At 45.9% G+C, this 26481-nt stretch overlaps 2 protein-coding genes across 2 annotated transcripts in view; one reads left to right on the forward strand and one right to left on the reverse strand.

Moving 5' to 3' along the window:
• Positions 1–1244: 1244 nt before the first annotated feature.
• LOC103750625 lies at positions 1245–9418 on the reverse strand. Its single transcript, XM_017803371.2, has 3 exons — positions 9397–9418; positions 7854–7938; positions 1245–2001 (listed from the first exon to the last, which is right to left on the reverse strand). Exons 1-3 carry the CDS (start codon positions 9405–9407, stop codon positions 1714–1716), a joined length of 384 nt encoding a protein of 127 aa, XP_017658860.2. The 5' UTR covers positions 9408–9418; the 3' UTR covers positions 1245–1713.
• Positions 9419–9902: 484 nt separating this feature from the next.
• The window catches only part of Pole (DNA polymerase epsilon, catalytic subunit), a 62649-nt gene continuing 46070 nt past the window's right edge, over positions 9903–26481 (forward strand). The window contains exons 1-20 of the mRNA XM_008853727.3: positions 9903–10005; positions 12623–12764; positions 13212–13292; positions 13623–13667; positions 13798–13890; positions 14165–14319; positions 16193–16334; positions 16680–16760; positions 17350–17457; positions 17739–17849; positions 18068–18153; positions 18378–18497; positions 20206–20338; positions 20546–20659; positions 20966–21178; positions 21468–21575; positions 21775–21903; positions 21986–22088; positions 22180–22326; positions 22769–22914. Coding sequence (XP_008851949.1) covers positions 9944–10005; positions 12623–12764; positions 13212–13292; positions 13623–13667; positions 13798–13890; positions 14165–14319; positions 16193–16334; positions 16680–16760; positions 17350–17457; positions 17739–17849; positions 18068–18153; positions 18378–18497; positions 20206–20338; positions 20546–20659; positions 20966–21178; positions 21468–21575; positions 21775–21903; positions 21986–22088; positions 22180–22326; positions 22769–22914 — 2319 coding nt within the window. The 5' untranslated portion in view covers positions 9903–9943. The remainder of the gene's footprint in view (positions 10006–12622; positions 12765–13211; positions 13293–13622; positions 13668–13797; positions 13891–14164; positions 14320–16192; positions 16335–16679; positions 16761–17349; positions 17458–17738; positions 17850–18067; positions 18154–18377; positions 18498–20205; positions 20339–20545; positions 20660–20965; positions 21179–21467; positions 21576–21774; positions 21904–21985; positions 22089–22179; positions 22327–22768; positions 22915–26481) is intronic.

Here is a 26481-nt window from a genome sequence, read left to right on the forward strand (position 1 = left end):
TATTTTTTTAATTTATTTTTAATATATTTTTTTATTTTTTAGAAGAAGCATTTCATTACAGCTTTAACATACTCAATAACAATTTCCAGAGTAAAGATACATCTCTTTCAAAAGTGGCTATAAAATTTTTAGGTTCACAGTTGAATTAATACAGTTATACAACATTGAACTCAGTATAAACCCTGTAAGATATAAAACTGAATGAGTTTTTACTCTTTAAAGAAGATCTCCATTTCATGATATGCTGTTTCCTACATTTTAAAAATATTGTTTTGGTTTTTTTTTTTTTTAGAAGAAGCATATCATTACAGCTTTAACATGCCCAATAACAGTTTCCAGAGCAAAGACACAGCTCCTTCAAAAGTGCCTATACAATTTCTAGGTTCACTGTTGAATCAATACAGTTATACAATATTGAACTCAGTATAAGCCCTGTAAGACATAAAATTGAATGAGTTTTTAGCCCTCAAGAGATCTCCATTTCATTCTAAAATATACTGTTTCTTACAGAAAGACTCATTGTTTTTGCTATTAACACTGAGATGTTGGCGTGTGTCTCTAATCTGTATGTATCTGATTATTACTAGTCATAATCGTTTGCACGTGGATCCTTGGCGCTTGTATATGTCTATAAAGTCTTCGGGCAGATTTCAATGGTAATGTTCATCACCTCTACTAATTAACATGACGTAATTTTTACGCTTCTTCCTCAAATACGTTTTTTTTATTTGTTTTTTTTTTTTCTGTACACAGAACATCCCAAACCATCTTATTCAACTATACACCCACTTCCCAGATGGCACCCTCCCATAGCCTCCCTCCCCCTACTAGAGCCCTTATACTCTGTTATCCCTGCTACTGTCTGCTGTGTTGCTGGCACCACAAGCCATCCCCCCCTACTTGTCCATCTGGTGAATCTAGTCAGCCTATCTAGAGGTCTTTGTTTTAGGAAGGTCAGCTGTTCCTCATCTAGCAGCAATCAGTTGTCAATATCCCTTTAGATAAGATTGGGGTCTGCTGTTCATTTTCCCAGTTCTATGCTGGGTTACTATCTGGGAGTCCCTTGGGCCACCCTGGCCAACAACTCAAAAGAAGGTATCTCCTATCTGGCATTGTTGCTTGTTATGTAGCCTTTAGCTATACATATGGACTCTTAAAAAATTATACTGGCCTCTTTAATCTTTGGTTATACTTTCCTTTTGGGTGTTTAAGGCCATACATTTGGCCCAGATAAACCAATTTATTTTTACTCTTTTTAAGGTCTTTTGAGGATCTGTTCCTCAGGGGTCACATGGGCTTGGGAGGAGCCCCTGGCTCCTTTCTTTTACCAGTTCTGCCTATGTGAAGATAAGTCAAAGGTCCTGCCACTTTGATGTCCTCTTTCTTGACCTGTCACACCTTTAATCCCCCGCCCTGAAGTGGGAGCTCCCTGCCAAGCTCCTTCAGAGGCCAAGTCCACACATGACCACTCCTTGAAGAAAAACCAGTAGAGGTCTCCAGTTGTCATCATGCTCTCTGGGGATACACCCATATGCAGCAACCATTTGGGGAGATCTTTCCAAGGCAGTGCAGTCTCTTCTGGCCTGGGCAGTCCCATCACAACAGGATGAGGTCAATGGGACAATCCGCTGACCAAAACCAGGGTGCTAACACCATCTGAAGGAGGCATGCCCCTTGAGGAGGGTAATTAGTTATATTAATAGGTACCCAGGACTAGGGGTCCCCTTGGGACAGGGTAGCCTTCCAAACCAGCTCAGTCCTCAGGGCCATGGAATCTGAGTGGTAGCCAGTCCAGCTGGGCATCCACAGGGTCAACAGGGACGTCAGGATGTAGGGCATGCAGAGTCGTTGCTCCCATCTTGAGGTTGCTTGGATATTGTCAACTTCAGAGGCTGGTCTGGGGCAGCTCTGGCAGTCCACCCGTTTCGGATTCACAGCCGCCTTGATGTGGAAGTGATGGATCCAGTCCATCCAGTCACTTGATGCCTGAGACTTTGAGAGCTGAAGAGGTGGTCAGTATTATTTAATATGGCCCCTCCCATCTTGGGTCTAGGTTTCCCCTGACTAGGTTTGGGACCCTAACCCAAACCCAGTCTCCAGGGTTCCAGGAATGCAAGGGGCCTGGAACAGTAGGGGTTGGGGGTAGGTTCAAGTGCTCAGAGATCTCTTTTATTGTGTTAACTAAATCTTTCAAAAACTGTAGGAGGTGAACCTGCTCAAACTCTCTGAGCTCTCCAGCTTCCCTAGAAAGGAGTGGTGGTGGGCACCCAAATAGAATCTCAAAAAGAGAAAAACCACACTTTCTTGGTGCACACCATACTCTGAACAGTACAAGTGGCAAGATCTGCCAGGAGAGACTTGTTTCCTGGCAGTGTTTGGCTATGTAATTTTCAGGGTTCTATTCATCCTCTCAACCTGGCCTGAAGACTGTGGGTGACACCAAGTGTGTGGAGTCCAAGTCAGCCCCGCTGCCTTAGATACTTGCTGAACAATTTTGCTGACAAAGGCTGGGACATTATCTGACTCTGATGCTGGTTGGGACCCCAAAGTGCAGGAAGATCTCTCTGACCAAGGTCCGGGACACTTCCTGGGCTTTCTCCTTGAGAGTGGGGAAAGCTTCCACCCAGCCTGAGAAGGTGCAAACAATGACTAGTAGGTACTGGTGAAATCCACTTTCATATGTTCAAATGGGCAGGATCCCCGTTTCTGTGGCAACAATGGGGGCCAGGGGCCCTGCTTTGGGTTGTTTTGTGCATACCGTAGGCAAGCTTTACTAGCTTGTTGGGCTAGCGTCATCAGCCTTGGGGTTATCAGATATCTCTGCAACAAGTCTCCTAAGGCTGTCTTTCCTAGTTGGGTCATCTCATGTGCCTGCTGAACCAGACCCAGTGCTGCACCCTCAGGGACTATGATTTTTCCCATCAGAGGTGATCAGCCAGCCCGCCTGGTCTTCAGTTGCACCTTGATCTATGGCCAATTTTCTCTTCTCTGGACAGTACCTGGGCCGCTCAGGGAGCATTGAAAGTGCAAAACATACCTTCTAGGAGTGGGTGAGAGGGGGACCTAGGTCTATCCTCTCACAGAGGGCTGCTCATTTGGCTGCCTGGACTGCCAGCTCATTCATTTCCTTGGCTCACTCGGTCCTTGTTCTTCGTGTGAGCCTGGCAATGTACCACAGCTATGGCCAAGGAGGCCCAGACTGCTTCGAGGAGTTGGAGGATTTGGTCACTGTTTTTTATCTCCTTACCCCCTGAAGTAAGCACTCCCCTCTCTTGTGAATGTGCAGGGTGGCAAAGGCGTACCAGGAATTGGTATAGACAGTAGCCCATTTTCCTTCAGAGAGCAAGAGCTCTTGTGAGGGCATGTAACTCAGCCTTCTGGGCAGACCAGTGATCGGGGAGATAGTCCTCTTCCATGACTTTGTCTGTGGTGGTTACTGCATATCCAGTGTGATGCTCTCCATGCTGCAGACTTCGACTTCCATCAGTAAATAGTTCCAATTCTGAATTAGAAAGTGGTTCATCCTTTAAATCTGGGCAGAAGGAGAACACTTCCTCCATAATCTCCTCGAAGCTATGGAGTGGTTCACCCTCCTCTTCTGGTTGGTAGGTGGGGCTGGGTTTAGAGTATGAGTAGCCTCTATCTGGATTCTGGGATTCTCCCCCAGCATGGCCTGGTATCAAGCCACTTGCTCCCCAGTCATCCAGTGGCTGGCCATTCCATTTAACAAAGAGGTGACTTGATGCGGTACTCTGTGATGTTTTGTCCTAAAGTCAGCTTGTCTGCCTCTTGTACCAGTGCTATAGTGGCAGTGAGCGCCTGGAGACAGGGGAGCCACCCTGAAGCCACAGGGTCTAGTCTTTTGGATAAGTATGCCACTGGTCTAGTCCATAGTCCCAGTTGTTGGGTCAGCACTCCCAGGCCGACTCCCCCTTTCTCCTCACGTGGAGGGAAAATGGGCGAGTGACATCGGGAGTGCCAATGCAGGGGCTTCACTCAGCCTCTTCTTGAGTTGGTTAAAGGCATATTCCTCCTCATTCCCCCATTTTAGTGAGTCTGGAGCGGGCCCTCGGAGGGCATGGTGGAGGGGTTTGGCGATGGCAGAGAACTCTGGGATCCAGAGTCGGCAAAACCCAGCTGCCCCTAGAAACTCTTGGAGTTGTTTATGGTCTTGGGTCTGGGATATCAGGTGATCACTCGCTTTTGTCCATCCCCCAACTTCCTCTGTCCTTGGTTGAGGTGAAACCCCAAGTAAATGACTTCTTGGCAGATCTGGGCCTTTTTCTTTGAGACTTTGTACCCTGCCTCTTGTAGGAAGCTTAGCAGTTCTTTAGTCCCCTTTTTGAAGATCTCTCTAGTGGGGGCTGCCAGCAGCAGGTCATCAACATACTGCAAAATGGTGCACCAGGCAGGCCGGCAGTTCTCCAGGTCCTTGGCTAGTGCTTCCCCAAAGATGGCAGGGGAGTTTTGAACCCTTGGGGCAGGTGAGTCCATGTCAACTGCCCTTTGGAACCAGTCTCTGGGTCCTCCCATTTGAAGACAAACAAGGGCTGGCTTGCTTCTGCTAACCTTAAGCAGAAGAAGGCATCCTTTAGATCCAGGAGTGTGAAGATGGCTGCTGTTGGGGGTATCAGGCTCAGAGCAGGGTGTATGGATTGGGGACCACCGGGTGTAGCGCCTCAGTGGCACTGTTAATTCAGCACAAGTCTTGAACTGGCTGGTAATCATTGGTCCCTGGCTTCTTTATCAGGAGCAAGGGGGTGTTCCACAGAGATTGGATTTCTCATAGGATCCCTTCATCCTTAAATCTTCTGACATGAGGAGCTATCCCAAGCTGGGCTTCAAGAGAGATCAGATATTGTCTTCGTCTCACTGGAGTGGCACCTGGCTTTAGCACCACCATTACTGGTTCTTTTGCAAGGCCAATTCTTCCTTGTATGCCCCAGACTTGGGGAAAATGTTCCAAGTACCAATTAATGTCTGAGAGACCTTGTGCCTTTCCCTCTGGTATCTCTTGGTGGAGTCTCTACTCCTCTTCTGGATGGACCTCCAGAGTCAGTACAGGCAAAGGGCCGGGGGTTGTGGAACCTAAATCCATAGCCACTGTAGTGCCAAGCTTGGACAGCAAATTTCTCCCTAGTAGGGGTCCTGGTGCCTCAGGCACATACAGGAACCAATGCCGAACATGATGTCCTCCCACTACACAGTCACGTGGCTCACAAAACCAATATTTCTTGGTTATTCCTGTGGCTCCTATGATGCTGACAGAGTCTTTAGTGAGCCTTCCAGTCGGGGAGGTTAATGTCAATACAGCTGCACCAGTGTCCAGTATGAAGTCCATGGTTTGGCCCCCTAAATTGACTCTGACAACAGGCTCACTGAGGCCAATTTTAATCAAGCCGGGTCACCTTCAATCTGATTCAGAGTCCCAAGTAGAGTTCTTAGTGTCGACAGTCTGCTGCTGCTGCTGCTGGGAGACTGCTACCACCACAGGTCTGAATGCCTCTTGCCCATGGTGTCCTCTTTCAGGATCTCTTGTTTCATCTTCCTTCTCAGGACATTCATTTTTCCAGTGTCCTTTCTTTTTGCAATATGCAAATTGGTCTTTCTCTAGGGGGTTTAGGTGTTACTGGGTCCTCCCTGGGTTTCCCACTTCCTGGAGGGCCATAGCCATGATTCTGGTCATTTTCTCTTGCCATTTTTCCTTTCCTCTTTTAGCAGCTATTTCTCGATTAGCCATCACCTTAGATGCGATGTCAAGAAGCTGACTTATGTTCATTCCAGCAAACCCCTCCAATCGCTGCAGCTTCTGGAGCACATCATAAGCTGACTGCTGGACAAAAGCAGAGTTGACCACTGAATGGTTCTCTGGGGCCTCTGGCTCAAAGGGAGTAAAGTGGTGACAGGCATCACAGAGTCTTTCATAAAACTGACTGGAAGTCTCCTCTCCTTGGATAACTTCACTCACTCAAGTTAGATTGGTAGTTCCGGGACCCCTGCTCGAGCCCCTTTGAGGATAGCACGGCACATACAATCAAGAGCCTGAGCCCCCTCCTGGGTGTTGGGGTTCCAATTAGGTTGCTCATCTGGGAAAGCAGTGTCAGTGAAACATTCCGGATTTAATGACCCTTTAGGGACCTGGCTGATGAGCCTGTCCTGGCTATCTAGAGAATGCGCCTCTGTTCCTTTGAGTCAAACGAGGTGCTGAGGAGTTGGTGGCAATCATCCCAGATGGGTTGGTATGTTTGCATGATGGAATTCAGCATAGCAATCATGGCTTGGGGCTTTTCTGAATAAGGCGGTATATGTTGGCACCAGTTGAGGTCAGTCGTTGTGAATGGTTGGTGTATCAGGCTCGAGGGACCAGCAAGTATGGTCCCATCTTCTTAAAGGATGGATGGCCCTGGAGCCTGGTGGAGTGGTCTTATACCGGGCCTATAGTGAGGTGGCCTAAATTAGGAGAACGCCCCCATTTTTCAGGTAGCAGAGGCAGTGCACCTAATGGTGGTGGTGCTTGTTCCTCCGAAGCAGCTGGGTCTCTGGTGAAGGCTGGTAGTGATTAGAGTGCAGGACTGCCTTGGTTCTGGCTAACCTGCCTGGCGTTTGTTCCTTGAGCGTTGTTTGTGTCTCTGGTGGGGCAGCTTTAGCTCCATGGATTCCAGGCTGTATAAGGTCGGTAGCTGGAGAATGGCTTTCTGAGTTGGAGTCCACAGGCAGCAAGTATGGGAGGAGTTCAGAATCCTGCTCATGTCCTTGGTGGATGGGAGGGCTGGAGGACCTCTCAGTTAACCCAGACTTGCAGGTGGCCAAGACAGCAGGCGCTGGGGACTTCTGGAGGGTATAGTATCTGAGCCAGTCAGGCAGGTGAAGTGCCTGTCCGAACCAAGAGTCTATGTAGGGGAACTGATCAGGACGTCCTGGGCTGTTGAGACAGACTTTTTTCTCTCACTCTTTTTTTTTTTTTTTCTAATATTTTATTATTTTCATTTTATGTGTATGCGTATATTGCCTGCATGTAGGTGAGTGCGCCCGTGTCATGCAATGCCTGTGGAGGTCAGAAGAGGCTGTCGGATCCCCTGGGACTGGAGTTACGGACAGTTGTTAGCTGCCATGTGGGTGCTGGGATTTGAACCTGGGTCCTTTGCAAGAACAACCAGTGTTCTTAACCACTGAGCCATCTCTCCAGCCCCTCTCTCATTCTTTTAATGGTAGGCAGATCTAGTGTGCCTCCCACTGGCCTGTCCATGTCAAAAGAAGGCCATTCAACTTCACAGAAGGTTCTTAATCTGGAGGGTTTCATCTTGGTGCCATAATCTGCATAGCCTCGCTTAAAGTTGTCCAGCATCACCTGGAGGACAGTCTGGGTCTGACACTTAGACTGGGAAGAACCCATCTGAAATTTTATAAGTGCCTGGGATGTATGTAATGTGTGCACAGGAGGGGGTAGAGAGCACCAGCCTCTCCCTCATTCAGATGCCTTCCTGGCCGGCCACCTGTCGGTGACTTAAGAGGTCTTACATTAGGGCCACACATATAATCCCCATGCTTGGTCACCGTTTAGATTAGATGACCTCAGATTTCGTAGCTGCAGAGCCAAGGAACTGTAACTTTCACTCTCACATTCACACACAAGCATTCAGAGTTTAAGACAGTTGTTACCTAGTTATTCCCACTAAATTCCTGTTCTGCCTAAAATGGGGCCAGGACCTCAGAATCACATCAAGGTTCAGTTGTAGCCTGGTTTCCTGCCTTGTTGAAGGTCAGTGCCACCCTGGTATCACGTCAGGGCTTCGTATGCAACCTCCTGTGGGTGATCAGCCCATACCAACTCCTGTCTACCCTGGGGCTTTTACCTGGTCTTGATGTCCACACTGGTCTCTGTCTCGCTTCATCTGATAAGAGGCTCCGGTCCAGGGCTTTGCAGCTCTTTCTGGCCTCCTAGAAGGAAACCCCACAGAGGGAATTCTTCAGGGGTACACACTTCTTTGTTCCAGGGGCTGTCCGGGGCTGCAGGGCCCAGGAGCGGCAGCCCCTATAACCAACAAGGGTATGGCGACTTGATCTCTGTGGGACCTCCAGAAATGTTAGGGGAAAATCAGAGACCAGTGGCCAAAGTCAGGTGAGGAGAGGGATTTAATTTTATGCTAGGGGACTGACCCACAGATCCTTCCGAAAAGGAGCCAGTTTTAGCGGTTTTTATATTCATGTGAGGAAGTACAAGTAAAAGACAGAACAGCACATAGGTGGTAATTAAGTAAAAGGTACATGTGATAATTAAGCAAGGTAACATATGGCCACAGGGGTTACAAAGACTTCCTTCCAGGTCAACCTGAGGCAGGATGGAGGAAGACTCCTGCTCACCTCCCCCATACCTCTCTCTAATCTCAGAGTTTTCTAAACTTTGGAGAACAAATGACTTCTATCCTGGGTAACCACAGGAGGTGGGGGGGATCTTAAGACTCCAGCTTATCTCCCCAGTTTATCTCTTGTCTAGGAGCTCTTCCTGCTCCACAGTTCTTAATTACCATTTCTATTACACTTTCTCCACTCACAGAGCCCTTGTCACTCTCCAACATGCCCTAAGCTCTTCCCTCAGGACCTATGCACTTGCTGTGCCCTCTGTCCACAGAACTATTTCTTCACTTCTCTGCATTCCCGTACAAATTCACCTACCCAGGAGAAACTTCTCTAACTGCTCTGGGTTACTTATTTATCTAGTTCATCTCTAAGACTCAGCTCCAAGAGAGGAGGGGCCTTAGCACCAATTTTGACTACAGCTGTATGCTCAGCACATAGGATGCACTCTGTACACACGAAAGGCTTTTAAAATTAGCTAACAAAGTTGGGCATGGTGGCGCACGCCTTTAATCCCAGCGCTTGGAAGGCAGAAGCAGGCGGATCTTTGTGAGTTCGAGGCCCACCTGGTCTACATAGTGGGTTCCAGGGCAGCTGGGGCTACAGGGAGACCCTGTCTCCAAAAGACAAAAAAAATAAATAAATAAAATTAGCTAATAAAAAATAGCTAACAAATAGGAATGTCTCATTAAGAAATTGAGTGTTGCAAAGGGCAGAGCAATGGTAAGATGCTCAGTGCTGGCTACTCAGGGTTGGAGTAGTGTCCCTAAAGTCTGGCTCCCTGGTCTTAACATTTAGACTGCAAGGGAACTGCTACGTGGGACCCACTACACAAATAGCACTTCTTGATCAAACTGCCTAAGCAGGACTCTGGGGGCATCCTGACGTAGGATTTTGCCTTTGGCACCCACATCTCCCCCAAAGGCAGCAATAGTTTAGTCTGCTGGAGCCTCTCTTCCCTCCCCTGCCCTCCCCTCCGCTCCCGTTGCCTCCCGCTTCTGCGCCCCCTCCTTTCCCGCCCTTTCCTCTGCATGCACCCACCTATTGGCCATTTTTTAGAGCACTGGGTAGGGCTTCAAGAGCAGCAGGTATTGGACGAGCGCGCGCCACGGGAGCGACCCGAGCGCGGCTTCCAACCGCAGCCTGGACGCCACTGGTGCCATCGAGGTCCGGTCTCTGCGGGATCCGGGACACTAACCCCACAGCCGGCCCACAGGGCGCAGAGCCAAGGAAGGGGAGCATAGGGCGGGGACGGCCTGACATTTCCAAGCCCTACCGCGGCCCGCATCTCGCCGGACTGCCGACCCGGTGGTGCAGACCCAGACGTGCACAACCCGCGTCTCCACAGACTTTTCCTTGGTCCCTGTGCGCCACCTCCCGGCACGCTGCGCGGATTGGAGAGGCGGGGGTCGAGGCGGGGCCGGAAGGGGCGGGGCCGGAAGATGCGCTTGCGCACATGTCAGACTGCCTTCCCCCCCCCACCCATGGCGCTACGTCTTCTGATTGGACTGGACTTTGATCTCTCGCGAGAGTAGGTGTGAGCGCGCCAAATTTTTCTTGGAGCCTTGGGAGATCTGCGGGCAGCGTCATGGTCCTGAGGAACGGCGGGCGGCGGTACGCCGAGCCGGGCGCGGACGGCGAAGGCAGCCGGTAAGAGCAGGCGCCCCGCTGCGCAAGCACTCGCGGTTGCCGCGGACCGAGGGGGGCACAGCCTCCGACTCCGGCTGACGCGGGGTCGGGCCTCGGCTGGGAGGGCTGACTTCTCACCACCTTTCCTGCTGGGAGGGCTCCGTTTTCAGCGCCTTTCCTGCGGGGAGGGCTCCCTTCTCCCCACCTTCCCCGGTTGGGCTCCTTGTTGTGTTGACCTTGCGTGTCTTCTTAGGACGCTTTTATTTTAATTTGTTATGAGAGGGAGACTCCCTCTGTCGCCCAGGATGGCCTCGAGCGCCAAGGAATCCTCCTGCCACAGCCTCTGAGTGCCGGAACTAGACGTTCTTGTACCTTTTGAGTGACTTTCCTGGGGAGACGTAATGGAATGTCTCTTCGCCCTCAAGTAAGGAGGGAGCAGGCAAACCAAAGAAAGATTATGTCAAGTTCAGCGTGGCGAAGTAAATCAGTTTATTAGTACATCGATTACTCTCGGGCAGCTTCACCACCCGGAGTGCCAACCCTCTTCCTACCAAGCTCTTGTTTCATATGGTTCATATGGCAAACCTGATTCAGAACATTGCCTGATGTGTTACAAGTCTGTGTTTGACTACATGCTCAGAGGACATAGGGCACGTACTCAATCCTTGCCCCTGTCAGGGATTTGCTGGTGCCTGTCACCATGAGGAGGATGATTTGTTTTGCTTGACCGTAGTGTATAGGCTAGGTTTTGCTACAAGATGGAGTGCTCTGGCCAGGATTTGGAGAACTAGCTAGTCTCAGCATGATACTTGTGGCTTCACAGCTCCGTTTAGATCTTCCACATACTAAATATAAGGAAATAGAGTCAGGCATTAGCCAGAGAAACTACAGTATGGTGATAAGGGAAACAGGTGCAGATTTATGTTCAGACTGGAACACTGGTGGTAGAGACAGGTAGATGTGTGGTAAGAATTTATCAACATACAAGTCCTTGAGCAGAAACCCTTCCTGAGCATGAGTAGTGGTAGAGTGCTTTCCTAGCGAGTGTGAAGCTGTGGGTCTGATGTACAACACCAGCATGTCAACTACCACAATGATAGTTACTGTGCTGACTGTTTCATGTCCATAAGCAAGTGAAAAAACACACAAAATGGACGTGGCTCTTATACTAGTATGTTCATGATATACTTAAATTTGGAGATGAGAGATGTGAAGTAATTTACCAGAATTCACAGTTGCATGATGTGTTTTTGTGGTTTGTTTTGTTTTGTACTGGAAATGGGACCCAGGGCCTCACGCATGACAGGCAAGCGCTACCACTGAGCTACATCACCAACCTGTAATCATGGACGTGCCCATAATCATTCTGCTTTGCCATGTGTGGATGTCTTTACAGCAGATGGAAGGCTGTTGTAGGAGAAACAAAAAAACCCTAAGTAGTAACTTTTAAAAAAAAATAGTTTTATTAATGCAGGGTGTGATTGTGCATGCTGTTAATCCCAGCACTTGGGAGGCAGAGGCAGGTGGATCTCTGTGACTTCGAGGCTGTCCTGGTCTATACAGTGAGTTCCAGGCCAGCTGGGGCTACAGGGAGACCCTGTCTCAAAAAGACCAAAAAGAAAAAGAAAAAAAAAATATATATATATATATATGTGTGTGTGTGTGTATATATGTATATATAAAACATGTAATATATAAAATATGTATTTTACATATATAGTTTTATTAGCTGGCTGTGGTGGCACATGCCTTTAATCCTAACACTCTTGGGAGGCAGAGGCAGTCAGGTCTTTGTGAGATTGAAGCCAGCCTGGTCTACATAGAGAGTTCTAGGCCAGCTGGGGCTACAGGAAGACCCTGTCTCAAAAATTAAAAAAAAAAAAATCTTTTCTGCATGTACTTGTATTTAGTTCTATGTAGTTTAATCACATGTGTATTCATGGGTTTACCAGCAAAGTCAAGGTGCAGAAAGGTCTGTCATAAAAATTTTGGTGCTGATTTTCATGACCATAGCCATTCCTCTGCTTCCATCTTTGGCAACTGGTAATCTATTCCCCATGTCTATAATTTTATTGTTAAAATGCTGTATAAAATGGCATCATGAGATGTGTAGCTTGGGAGGGTTGTTTTTTGTTGCTCAGCCTAATTCTCTGGTGATCCATCCAAGCTGTATTTATTAAGTTATTGCTGATTAGTATTCGTGTAGGGATAGATCAAAACCACTCTCTTGCCAAGGAATATCTGGGCTGTTAGCAGGTTTTGGCTTCTTTGAATAAAGGTGCTGTGGACATTTGCATACAAGTTGTTTTTCTCCCTCCCCCCATGCATGTAAGTTATGTGAACATGAGTTTTTATTTTTCTGGGGTTAGTGCTTAGCAATGCAGTGCTGGGGTTTGTGCATTGTTAGTATCCTGAGGCAGCAGCATCCACCTATGACTGCTGTTTTTGTTTTGTTCTAGATATAAAACCAAATGGGGTTAGGGGACCTGCCCTGGTTTTATTTTTCTCATAAATGCTGTTACTTCATTGAGCTTTTTGCCAGCCTTGACATTTTTCAGAAACACTTAGACACTGGGTTAAGGGGTCTGAGGTGGGAGAAGTCATGAGTGGTGACACCTGGTTCTCTTCTTTCACTCAGGGATGATGGCCCATCATCCTCAGTCTCAGCACTCAAGCGTCTAGAGCGGAGCCAGTGGACAGATAAGATGGACTTGCGGTTTGGTTTTGAGAGGCTGAAAGACCCTGGAGAAAGAACCGGCTGGCTTATCAACATGCACCCTGTACGCACCTGAACATTGCACAGCCTTCGCTTCTCAGGGTGGCTACACCCCTTTCTACCTGCAACATCAGTCTTGTCTGAGAATGGGTGATAGGGGAGGAGGGAGCCGTTATCTGAGAGATCTGGTTATTAGAGGCAGTTCTCCTTTCCTGTTTTACAACTTGGAGGCCACAAAGTGGCCATCATGGTAAGACCAAAATGAAGGGGGACCTCTTGGCCATCAGCATAAAGCTTTCGAGAATTATCACAGAGAAATTCAGAAAAAATCCATACTGGGGAACCATCATAATGCAGTTCTTGTGAACAAGGCTTGTTTGTACAGGGTCAAAGTAAAAAGCTGGTGTGAAGATTTTCTTTTTAAAGTGTTCAGGTTCTCAAAGAGTAGCCCCCAAAGGGCTCTTCAGCTGTGTAGAGGATAATATACTTATGTTGGCTGGTTCTCCTACAGACTGAGATTTTAGATGAAGATAAGCGCTTAGTCAGTGCAGTGGATTACTACTTCATTCAAGATGATGGGAGCAGATTTAAGGTAAGCCCCTCACTCCAAAAAACTAAGACCTGCTCATGACAAGTTGTCCAAAATGAGAGAAATTCCTTCACTTTGTCTGAAAGGAAGTAGGAGACTAGTGTATAGCTGCCTACAGCCCATCAGAAGCATGGCCCCTATAAACTGCATCAGCCACATTTAAGATGTCCTGAAAGTAGTATGTCTCTCAGGTTCCTGTGTACAGTCTCTTAAAGGAGCTGTCAAGGTCCAAGATGTTTTGGATCCAGATTGCTTATGGGTGCTACCTTGAAACCTGCCTTCACTTTCTCTCTTTTTTCTTGTCACACCCGGATGGGTTGATGACTCTTGCAGGTGGCCTTGCCCTATAAGCCATATTTCTACATTGCAACCAGAAAGGTAAGTCTGTGTTTGGTACAAACAGGTCAGATGATCTTCCTTTCTTCTACTAGGTGGTTTTTAAAACTGTGAACTGGGTAAGAAATAGATCTTATTAATGGGAAGCCCATTCATTCTAATCCTGATTTAGGGTTGTGAGCGGGAAGTTTCATCTTTTCTATCCAAGAAGTTCCAGGGTAAAATTGCAAAGGTAGAGAATGTGCCCAAAGAAGACTTGGACTTGGTGAGTACCCCCAGACCTTCCAGGGGTGGATGAGGCTGCTCTCCACTCTGTCGATGCCAGACAATATTGTGTGAGCTAGAAGGTTGGGTCATTTAATGGATAGTGGAGCAGCATGGAGAATAAGGGATGGTGGTTGTTCCCAAAGCTGCCTTTAAAGAACTGTGGTGCACATGCAGAGGTGGGCTAAGTGCTTTGACTTGTAGGCACCTACCTGACAGTCTTTACCCTCCTACTTCTCATCTTTAATTCCTTAACGTGTCTCTTCACTTTATAGCCAAATCACTTGGTGGGCTTGAAGCGGAATTATATCAAGCTGTCCTTCAACACCGTGGAGGACCTTGTCAAAGTGAGGAAGGAAATCTCCCCTGCTGTGAAGAAGAACCGAGAACAGGACCATGCTGGAGATGCATACACAGCAATGCTCTCCAGGTGACTTTTCTTCTTGTGAGCAAAGTGCCAGTTGCTGTAAAATAACAAGATTATATAAGGCAGGAAATCTTTTGTGGGGCCACCTTAATGCTTGACTACATGCAAAGCAGAAACACTTGAGCAATTAGGTAGAAATCTTAGGTGCTCTTTAGGGCTGTATTCTATTTTATGCTTTACCTCCTTGTATAGGAGGTGGGTTTGTGGCTCAGAAACTGAGTTGTTAATAACAATGAGGCCATTTTAGAGAGCTCTCTATCCACCACTTTAACACAGTTGGTCCACAAATTTTATCAAGTGTTATGTTTTATAGATGTCTTCTCCAGAGAATCTGGAGTACACAGAGAAATTTAAGTACAGAGCACCAAGTACTGTTATTAAATGTTTAGGCATAACAGGAAAGCAAAGTAAGATAAGAGAAAATCTCAGATAATTAAGTTTGGGTGACTTCAGAAAAACTAATCACAGTCTTTTGACAAAGATCATTTAAAGAACTAGGGAGGTGCTTAGATGGCAGTGCATATGCTGTATAAGAGTAAGGACCTGATTTTGAAACCCCAGGACCCACATACTGCTGGGCTCAGTAACATGTGTGGTCCCAGTGCTTCTATGGGAAAATCAGTGACAAAAGACAGGATCCCCAGAAGTTCATGGGTTAGCCAGCTTGTTGTGTACAGGGGCAAAACAACAAAAAAGAAACCTTGTTTTAAGACAAGGTGGAAGACAAGGACTGACACCTGGTATAGACACCTAAGGTGGTCCTCTGTCCTCTGTTCATGTACTGTGGCACACAGGCACACCGAAAAGAAAAAAAAAAAAAAAGACCAAAAAAAAGTTTGAAACTGAACATTTCTGTAGTTACTCCCCCAACTCCATCATCTCCAGTGATACCATAAATTGCTCTTCAGAATGTTGTAAGGTGTAGTCAGTCCACAGGGGCCTGAGCTGTCTTTCATTTTTCTCTTTCAGAAGCCAGTCAACTTTGAACTTAGAGTGAGGGAGTGCTTTGTTTTGTTTTAATTTAAATTTTATTTATTTGCAGTGCTGAGGATTGAAACTAGGGCCTTACGAATACAAGGAAAATGTTGTACTATTGAGCATTTTCCCCTAACTCCTTTTCTTTCCTTTTAATTTTTTGTTGGTTTGGTTTGGTTTGGTTTAGTTTGGTTCTGAGTCAGTCTCACACTATAGCCCAAATTGACCTGGAGCTCACTATGTAGACTGGGCTGGCCTCTGACTTGCAGCAATCCTCCTGTATCAGCCTACTAATTTTTAGAATTATAGGCTTGAGCCACCACACCTGACTTAGAGTATATCCCAGTGAAAGATTTCCTACTTGGATCTGAGACTGTTATAGGAACAGTTGACATTGTCTAGTCATTTCACTACAGCAATCTGATTGCTTTATAACATCTCATTACTACTCACTCTGCTCCTATGGAATGATGTAGTTACTTTCTTCATTAATGAAGAAAGAGATGCTCTGCCAAGGGTGGGCCGTATCTGTCAACACAGTAGAGTTGTCCACAGTCTGCATAGAAGCAGCTCTGCTCTCTCTCCAGCCTTGCATGGAGCAGCCTGCCAATAGAGAGGATGTGTTAGGAGTAGCCACACTAAGGTACTCTCCTGACTGCAGTGCTAAGTGTAACTTACCATGTAAAATGTACACATCTCAAGTATTCTCTGAATTTTCTTGTCTCTGTGGCCTGTTGCTCAAGTAGGGTAATTATCCAAGGCCATTTTTCTAGAGCCTGCCCTGGTCATTGCAACTGTCTCAGTTGCCTTAGTGTTTACTCAGTTTGGACTCCAGTCTTCACCATCTCTAACCCCTAGCAGATCAAAGTTTAGTTGTTGGGTTTCTGTGCTTACTTACCAGTGTTCTGCAAGGGGGCAGTGTAATTACTGATGAAGAGGAAACCTCTAAAAAAATAGCCGACCAATTGGACAACATAGTGGACATGCGAGAGTATGACGTCCCCTACCATATCCGTCTCTCCATCGACCTCAAAATTCACGTGGTAAGGGGAAGGTAGCTATTGCTTGAGTGAAGTTCCTCAGAGCTGGGGGGTAATATGGATAAATCTGCACAGAAATAGACCTTTCTGGGACTGGCAAGATGGCTCAGCAGGTAAAGGTACTTCCTGGCAAGCCCGATGATATGAGTTCAGTCCCCAAGACCCAATGGTGGAAGGAAAGAACCAATTCCTACAAGTTGTTCACTGACATACACACATGCGAATGTGCGTGCACACACACATACATGCACATGCTAAATAAATGTAATAAAAAGGTTTTTTTTTTTTTGAAAGAAATAGATGTTTCTGGATGGAGAACTCATTGATTCATGCTGCAATGTTCCACAGGCTCACTGGTACAATATCAGGCACCGAGGAAATGCTTTTCCAGTGGAAATTGCCAGACGAGATGACCTTGTTGAACGACCTGTAAGTACTACTTGTATTTCCTCCACCTTAAAATTCAAATAGCTTTCTGAAAACAATTAGGAAGTAGACGGTCTTCATCAGTCTCTCACCTGAAAGCATATTTTTGTACCTGTGTATTAACCACAGCCATCAGTTTTTGAATTAGACTGTATTTGAACCTTTGAGCTTCCATTTGGGTACTTGATAGGTGACTGAGAAGTAGATTTCTAAGTGGAAGGTATTATTAGTTCAGGTTTAGCCTTGAGAACTTAGGAAAGTCTCTGTGCTTAGTTTTCTCATTTCCAAGGTGAGGATGTCAGCTCCAACAGTCACCTGCCAGGGTTGTCCCAACAGTGAAATGAGGCAGTATGTGTTTAGGAGCTTTGGGACTGAGGTGTTCTGTGAGGTGGTCTAATTAGCAGCTCTAACTTTTATCCCTTGTGTATTTTCATTTTTATACCTTCAAAGAAAACCTCAATGTGGGGTTTGTTAGCGTTAGGGTTTGAGGGGGGTTTGTTTTGTTTGAGTACTGGGGATTAGACCCCAGACTGAATGTGGGTGTCCAGGGAGATATCCAGACCTGAATTTATGCTCTATTTTGTCCATCTAGGACCCTGTGGTTTTGGCATTTGACATTGAGACAACCAAGCTGCCTCTCAAATTTCCTGATGCCGAGACAGACCAGATTATGATGATCTCCTATATGATTGATGGGCAAGTAAGTAGGATTGCTTCTGGAAAAACTTAAAATTCCTTCACAGGATTTTCTTATTTCTTTGTTTTTGAGGTAGGATCTCACTGGCCTCAAATTCATAGTGGCCCTCTTGCTTCAGCCTTCTGAGCATTAAGATTACAGACATGTACTACCATGCCCAGCTTGCCTTCATGTGTTTTAGATTTCTTTGAAGTAAGGCTCTGGGAAGCTTCTGGGTATGGTAGGAAGCTGTATCTCAGCTTTGCTGTTGTTGACTTACATTGTCTGCTTATGAACTTTACCAGGGCTACCTCATCACTAACAGAGAGATTGTTTCAGAAGACATTGAAGATTTTGAGTTCACCCCCAAGCCAGAATATGAAGGACCCTTTTGTGTCTTCAATGAACCTGATGAGGTAAAGAAGTTTTGTGGAGAAACTATCTGGTGTGTGTGATAAGGTTGGAAGAAAAAGCAAACTGATTCTTAGGCTTAGGCATTTGTTGCTCTGTGAATCTCCTCTTCCATGGGCAAGACCAGAGTGAGGCCTGGGCATATGGACTAACATGTGACTGCTGCTTTTGAGTGTAAGCAGAGAAAAGGGGCCTGCTGACTGCTGTTGTTTGTTGAGCTCAGGTCCATCTAATCCAGAAATGGTTTGAGCACATCCAGGAGACCAAACCTACCATTATGGTCACCTACAATGGAGATTTTTTTGACTGGTGAGTCCAGCTTACTGTTATGGGCAGCTCTTAGGGAAGGAAGGGATTGGAGCAGCTCTGCCTGGTGGCATCATTGGATTTCTCATTCTTATTAAGAAATGCATTCAAGCAGTGTCTGCTTCACTCGTGTCTCCTGGGAGCCATCTACTTGTATTCAAGTAAGAACAAAGGAAGGAGAACTAGAGACTCATTTATCGCCTTTGCTTGTCTCCTTTTGTTGTTAGGCCATTTGTGGAGGCCAGGGCAGCAATCCATGGCTTGAGCATGTACCAGGAGATAGGCTTCCAGAAGGATAGCCAGGGGGAATACAAGGCGCCACAATGCATTCACATGGACTGCCTCAGGTAGGTGCACTCCACATAGCTCACAGCTCATCATTGTGACCCCATAAATGAAATACAAAGATTTCTTGTACAAACAGGGGCCCTTGACATATCTGTTGTGAGAGGAGACTGGCCTTCAGGCAATAGCTCTAGGTCAACAGGGATTTGTTGTCCGATGTTGCTAATCTTCAATTTAGTCAGCCAGTGTGTTGAACATCAGCCTTTGGAATGGGGAAGCTGAACTAGAAAGAAACATAAGTAGAGCAAGATCCTGGTGTTTATCCAGATGAGGTCAGGGTGAGGCACCAGACTGGTTCCACAGGATATGTGATTTCAAGATGAGCTGAATATACTCCATGGTAATTGAAAGCAAGTAGGTAGTTCATCATGTTTGATGCATGGGCCCCTGTAGGTAGGAGGTTTTAGGTGAATTTGTAAATGCAAAGAGCTAGCTGGAGAGGGCGGCTTTTGAGCTGGATGAAAAGATGGTTTTCATCAGCCACCTCATACAGAGGCCTGATGGTGTTTGTTTCACTATGACATTTGAACATTTGGGTAAGACTGAGGCCAGGAGATTACAGCTTGTTCATAGGGTAGCAAGTTGCGGTTTGACCCAACACAGTAGGTAAAGAGAAACACCACTGAGGTTTGCTAATTTGGGGGGCTTCAGGGATGGGTGGGTATCTAGGGGACTCTGCTTTGTTTGACTTGCAGTGGGAAAGTAGGTTTGATATAGGAAAGTGTTCTGCTGTGATTGTGGTGGTTTGGAACTGTCTGGGCATTTGGAAAATCCCAAAGACTGGATAGCATCACCTAGAGCCTTAGGTTTGGTTGCAGCTTACACACTGGATTAGAGTCTCAGTCAGAGTCCTGGTAGATGGTGTACTCACAAGGTGCTAAGTATAATGAAAGGAAAAGGCCTGAGGCTCTGTACAGGAGTGGGCCATGAAGAGTTTGCAGGGGGAGTGGACAGCTGCTGGCAGAGAGGTCACAGGAGGTAGTAGCTAAGTATGGCCATTGAACAGTACAGTCCTAGAGAAGGTGTTAGTTATCGACTAGATGGACTGAAGGTACAGGTTGGAAGTGGAGATGGATTCTTTATTGAGAAGCACCTTGTAGTGTATGTGAAGCCAGAGGTCAATGTCAGGTGTCTTCTATTGCTCACCACCTTCTTTTTTGAGATAAGGATCTGTCAGTGAACCTGGAACTTGCTACTTTTGCTAGACTGGCTGGCCAGTGAGTCTGTGGGATCCATCTGTCTCTACTCCCTTACTGCTGGGGTTGCAGGGCAAGCACTTTATCTGAGCTATCTCCCCAACCCTAGAGGACTTCTTCTAAAGAGGGTAGTCTTGAGTGTGTCTATGATGAAGGGACAATGTAAGGGGAAAGGAGAGATGATGAGGTAGTTTATGGAAGAAGGTTAAAGGGGTACAGAGAGGCCTAGAGATTCCTGCCTTGTTTTTTTCATTTCTCCATAACAAGAGGCTAAGTTTTTTGCCAAGAGTGGGAGGTAAGGCAAGGGGCTCAAAGGATGTCATGGCATTTGCCTGTATTTTGTGGGTACATTTGAGGTTAGCTTCATGTGGAGATTTTGAGGACTTTTACCGTGTAGGATCTTGGTGTGTTTCTTGAGTGCTTCTAGGACCTGCATTCTTATGTGTTGTATGTGGTTTTACCAGCCTTTGTGTTACCACTGTTTCTAGATTTGTCTTCCTCTTCCCCTTCCCAGGTGGGTGAAGAGGGACAGCTACCTTCCTGTGGGCAGTCATAATCTCAAGGCAGCCGCCAAGGCCAAGCTTGGCTATGACCCTGTAGAGTTGGACCCTGAAGACATGTGTCGTATGGCCACTGAGCAGCCCCAGGCACGTAAGCCCATCTGCTCTCCTGTGCCTCCTCGAGCTCATGCTCATTCTGACTGGAGAGGCCAGGTTGCCTGGGATGTGAGTGCCAGTTTTCTAGCCTGGCCTACTTCTTAGCCCTGCCTCCTTCCTGAACTTCATTTTCTGTGTTTCACATATTTCCTTGGACCCTTGATTTTTGATGGTTCTGCTCTCTGCTATTCTCCCCAGACTCTGGCCACTTACTCAGTATCAGATGCTGTTGCCACTTACTACCTGTACATGAAGTATGTCCATCCCTTCATATTTGCCCTGTGTACCATTATTCCCATGGAGCCTGATGAGGTTGGTGTCACTTGTACTACTCTAGTCAGCCTCTGCTCTTTTCTACATGCATTGGTGTTCAGAGGTGAGCTGGTCCTGGTGGTGAACTCTGGTGTGTGTCATCACTGGCATCTTTAAAGAATCTAGGGTCCCAGTGTGAGAATAACCAGAGGAGGCAGGCTGAAGTTACTGGGTCTTTTTTTTTTCCTTTCTTTCCTTACAAGGTTAGATGCCTTTCTGGGGGCCCTGGACTTTGCCTGGGAATCAGGACTTTTGACAAAGGCTTGGGGTGGGGGTGCACAGCTGGACACAGCATCTCTCCTACAGGTGCTGCGGAAGGGGTCTGGAACATTGTGTGAGGCCTTGCTGATGGTGCAAGCTTTCCACGCCAACATTGTCTTCCCCAACAAGCAAGAGCAGGAGTTCAATAAGCTGACTGATGATGGCCATGTGCTGGATGCTGAGACCTATGTGGGGGGCCATGTGGAGGCACTGGAATCTGGTGTCTTCCGCAGTGACATCCCCTGCCGGTTTAGAATGGTGTGCCTCCTTCCTAGGTCTTCCTAAGGCTTTGCTTCTTCCCACTCTTGCACTTTGGTGGAACCCAGAAGTCATGGGCTGATCCCTTCTCCCCATCCTCTCCCATAGGCCACTTTTGCTAGGTATAGTTTCTCAGGCCCAGCCCTAATTTTACCCACAGCTTATATAGGCCACGGTTCCATTTGGTGCTTCCCAAGCCACAGTACACTGCCAGAGCATACCCTGCCTTGTGTCACACTGGAGGTACATAAGGTCCATCTGACTCATTTCCTCTCCTGTCTTACACTAGAATCCTGCTGCCTTTGATTTCCTGCTGCAACGAGTTGAGAAGACTATGCGCCATGCCGTTGAGGAAGAAGAGAAGGTGCCTGTGGAGCAAGTCACCAACTTCCAAGAGGTAGCCAGCTAGGAGGCAAGGAGTCAGCCTCTATTTGGCTCTGCCCATCCTTGCATGCCTGTAGCATCTTAGCTTTTGATGTGGCTGTCATACTGCCCCTAGGACCTGCCTTGCTACCTTCTTACTCCTTACTGTGCCGAGTTCATTTATGTTAGTGACCAGTATTCTTTGTTTCTTCTTGTCTCCCCTTTCTCTGTAGGTGTGTGATCAGATTAAGACAAAGCTCAACTCCCTGAAAGATGTTCCTAACAGAATTGAATGTCCTCTTATCTACCATCTGGATGTGGGAGCCATGTATCCCAACATAATCCTCACAAACCGCCTACAGGTGAGACCTCACTTCCTACATCATGAGCAGAGCTCTCTCTGAAGACCTGGATTGTTTTCTAACTGTCCCTCTTCTTTTGCAGCCTTCTGCCATGGTGGATGAAGCCACCTGTGCTGCATGTGACTTCAATAAGCCAGGAGCAAATTGCCAGAGGAAGATGGCCTGGCAGTGGAGGGGGGAGTTCAGTGAGTATTAAGCCCTAGAGGGTGCTCAGTCGGGCAGGGCAGACCTAGACTCTGGTCTTCATGGAAATCTATCCCATCACTTTCTTTCCAGTGCCTGCCAGTCGCAGTGAATACCATCGAATTCAGCACCAGCTGGAGTCAGAGAAGTTCCCTCCCTTGTTCCCAGAGGGGCCAGCACGGGCCTTTCATGAGCTGTCCCGAGAGGAGCAGGCTAAATATGAAAAGCGGAGGCTGGCAGGTAAGTGCCTAGTAAGGCCGTAGCTTGCCAAGCTGCAGCTTTTTTGAACAGAAGTATGGCATATTGCAGCCCTAGGGCAGAAGAGTTGTTTTAGATCACTTTAAATTATGTCCTTTCTTTACTTCTCCTTTACAAATGCTCAGGAAGTAAACTTTTTCCATGATCTTAGTATGAGGTTGTTAGTACTCTGGGCTGTTGTTTTTACAGTGATAACTAGCAACATATCTGGGTGGTTTTTTTGTTTTTTTTTGTCTTTCTGAGACAGGGTCTCCTTGTTAGCCCCAGCTGACCTGAAACTCACTATGTAGACCATACTGGCTTTGAACTCACAGAGATTTGCATGCCTCTACCTCCCGAGTACTGGGGTTAAAGGTGGGCACCACCACACCTGCCCTTATCTGGCAGGTCTCAGATACTACTCCAATACTCTCAATTGTCTTAGATTATTGCCGGAAAGCCTATAAGAAGATCCACATGACCAAGGTGGAAGAGCGCCTCACCACCATCTGCCAGAGGGAAAACTCCTTTTATGTAGACACAGTGCGGGCCTTTCGGGACAGGCGTTATGAGTTCAAAGGGCTGCACAAGGTGGGTCAGAACAAACTGGTTTCTGAAGTAAGAGGGTGTTTGGTTCTGCTAGGACATTCTTGGCTCCTAGCTGTAGTATGATGTGAGCTAGCACATTCATCTCAACAATAAATGCACTATTGTCTATAAACTTGAAGAATTTTTTTTAAGTTTTTTTAAAATTTATTATTTTTATTTTATGTGTATGAGTGTATTGCCTGCATGTATGTAAGTGCACCTGTGTTGTGCAATGCCCACAGAGGTCGGAAGAGGGCATTGGATCCTTTGGAACTGGAGTTATGGATAGTTGTTAGCTGCCATGTGGGTGCTAGGAATCAAGTCTGGGTCCTCTGCAAGAATAGCCAGTGCTCTTAACTGCTGAGCCTTCTCTCCAGCCCCAAGCTTCAAGAATTAATAGCCAAAAAGGATGCAAGGATTTGTCTGCCATGCCCTGAGCCTTTCGAACTATGCTGAGCAGTTGTTTCAGAGGTGGTTGTATAGAACAGCACCTGCAAAGGACACTAGCTGTGCTGATAAAGACTAACTAAACAAGATGTGTCCATGAGTTGACTGCTTTCCCGGTACAGCAAGAGGAACAGTTCTGATAGACTCTTATGGCCACCACCACACAGACTGGATGTGACCGTGTGGTTTGCTAACCTCTGAAAAAGAATTAGGGAAATGTTTTTAGTGACACATTCATCTGGGAAGAGCAAGTAAAATATGTGGCAATATATCAATTTATCTCTTGGTAGAAGGTTTATCCCTTCATGTAAAGATTTAAATGGTTTCTTTTTTTATGTAAGAACGTATTTTATGTTCTGAGAGCCCTTCTCTTGCTGCTCGATTTGGCAGGATCCCTGCTTTGTGTGGCCCCTTATACTCTACTATTCTGATGTACAGTGCTCATCACTTTTTATAGTAGTGAGGTGAACATATCATGAGTTTAACATGAAGTTGGATGCCATTTGTTATTCCAGTGTCACCACTGCTCTCTCTAGAACTCTTCATCTGTGTTAGTCAGACTTCCATTGCTATCCTGAAGAATCTGACATAATTTAAGAAAGATTTAAGTTTATAGTTTCATAGGGTTGACTGGATTTGTATCTAAATCATGGTGAGGTAGAACATCCATGTCGAAAGGGCATGGTTGAGCAGAACTACTTTATGGTGACTAGGAAGAATGGAGATAGACCAGAAGAGGCTGGGGACAAAAATCATGCCTCTCTGTGACTTTCTTCCTCCAGTTAGGCCCCATTCCTAGTTTCTGCTATGTCCCAATAATGCCACCATATTATGACTCCATTAATTAGGTTAGAGTTCTCAGGATCCAGTCACCTCTCAATGATTGGATTCATTAGCTGGGAACCAAGACTGCAACACATAATTGGGTTTGGGGGACATGGGGAAGGTAGGGGTACTTCATAGCCTTGTAACATCTCCCCGAACTAAAATTCCTTATCTGTTTAATACTGATCCTTAGCCCCTATTTTCTACTACTCTTTTTTGTTTCTAAATTTGATTCTCCTAGGTACCTCATCATATAAGAAGAATTAATAGTATTTTTTTTAATAAGAAGCATTTCATTACAGCTTTAACATACTCAATAACAGTTTCCAGAGCAAAAGATACATCTCTTTCAAAAGTGGCTATAAAATCTTTAGTTTTGCTGTTGAATTAATACATTTATACAATATTGAACTCAGTATAAACCTGTAAGACATAAAATTGAATGAGTTTTTAACCTTTAAGATCTCCATTTCATTTCAAAATATGTTTCTTACAGAAAGACTTTGTTTTTGCTAATAACACTGAGATGTTGGCGTATGCATCTCTAATCTGTATGTATCTGATTATTACTAGTTATAATCACTTGCACTCAGATCTTTGGCACCTGTGTATAAAGTGATCGGGTAGATTTCAATGGTAATGTTTATCACCTCTACTAATTAACATGACATAACTTTTTATGCTTCCTCCTCAAATATAATTCATTTTTTAAAATTTTTTGATTTGTGTGTGTGTGTGTGTATATATGTGTCTGTATATAACACAACATCCCAAACCATCTTATTCAACTGTACACCTACTTCCCATATGGCACCCTCCCATAGCCTCCCTACCCCCACTAGAGCCCTTATACTCTGTTATCCCTGCTACTGTCCACTGTGATGTTGTCATCCCTACCTGTTCCCCACTAGTCCATCTGGTGAATCTAGTCAGCCTATCTAGAGGTCTTTGTTTTAGGAAGGTCAGCTGTTCCTCATCTAGCAGCAATCAGTTGTCAATATTCCTTTAGATGAGATTGGGGTCTGCTGTTCATTTTCCCAGTTCTATACTGGGATACTGACTGGGAATCCCTTGGGCCACCCTGGCCAACAACTCAAAAGAAGGTATCTCCTATCTGGCATTGTTGCTTGTTATGTACCCTTTAGCTATACATATGGATTCTTAAAAAAATTATATTGGCTCCTTTAATCTTTGGTTATACTTTCCTTTTGGATGTTTAAGGCCATACAATTGGCCAAGATAAACCAACTTACTTTTACTCTTAACAGCTGTTTGAGGATCTGTTCCTCAGGAGGAGCCCCTGGCTCCTTTCTTTTACCAGTTCCACTTATGTGAAGATAAGTCAAAGGTCCTGCTCGACCATGGCTGGGCTTCGCTTGAAAGCATGGAGGAAATGTTTCCTCTGTGTTGACCCTCCTCTTTGTAGACTGGACACTGGTTCAAGTCCATCTGGTGGGGTCTTCTCGGCCTCCGTGATCAAGAGGACAGGTGACCCACCACAATTACAGGACATTTTGAGAGATGCTCATAGTCCCCTGGAACTAGTCAACCTAGAAGGGCAAGGATCAAAAAGTATCCTTCTGACCAAATTAGCATAGTCCTCAAAGTATGTCTGTTAAACATCCAAGGTTAGTTCCACCGGTCTGGTACTTTTAATTACTGTGTGCCATGTAGATAAATCTTGGGCAAAGACCAAACGTTCTCAGATAAACCTTGCCTAGACAGATATTATATTCTTTGATCTAGTTTTATGTATAATTTGTCAGTAAGTTGTTCGAACAATATGATTCCCTCTTTTGTTTTTTTTTTATCTCTCTCATTGTCTCACCCCTCCATCATGGTTTTCCCACTTAAGGTGCCCCCATTTCCCCCCTTTCTCCCTTAATAATACCTTTCTCCTACAGTCCTACCTCTCCTGAGCTCCTTCGTTCCCTTTATCCCCTAGGTTCCTACTATACCCTTCCCTCCCCCCTCCCTTAAACTAACCCAATTTTTTATTCATATCTCCCTTATTAAAGCCTGTTTCCTACCGTTCTTTTTTCAGGTTCTTTCTTTTCCTTTACCTCCCTGATTCCTCTATCCTGGCTCCTGTAGTTATGTCTGGATACATACTCACTTATCAGGATTTGGTGCTAGGATCCACATGTGAGGGAGAACATATGTCGATTTTTTGTCTGAGTCTGTGTTACTTCACTTAGTATAACAGTTTCTAGTTCCATTCATTTACCTGAAAATTTCATGATTTCATCTTTCTTTACTGATCAGTAAAACTCCATCACATAAATGAACCATATTTCC

The sequence above is a fragment of the Nannospalax galili genome, unplaced genomic scaffold (genome assembly GCF_000622305.1).
Source record: "Nannospalax galili isolate Female #2095 unplaced genomic scaffold, S.galili_v1.0 scaffold566, whole genome shotgun sequence".
Lineage (NCBI taxonomy): Eukaryota > Metazoa > Chordata > Mammalia > Rodentia > Spalacidae > Nannospalax > Nannospalax galili.

Bases quoted from the DNA above. Each gene is read 5' to 3' on its own strand.
- LOC103750625 (XM_017803371.2), bottom strand. The intron at 2,002-7,853 runs GTAAAAGCCCCA...CCACCTCTTCAG, and splicing joins AGTGTGGACATCAAGACCAG to CTCTCAAAGTCTCAGGCATC.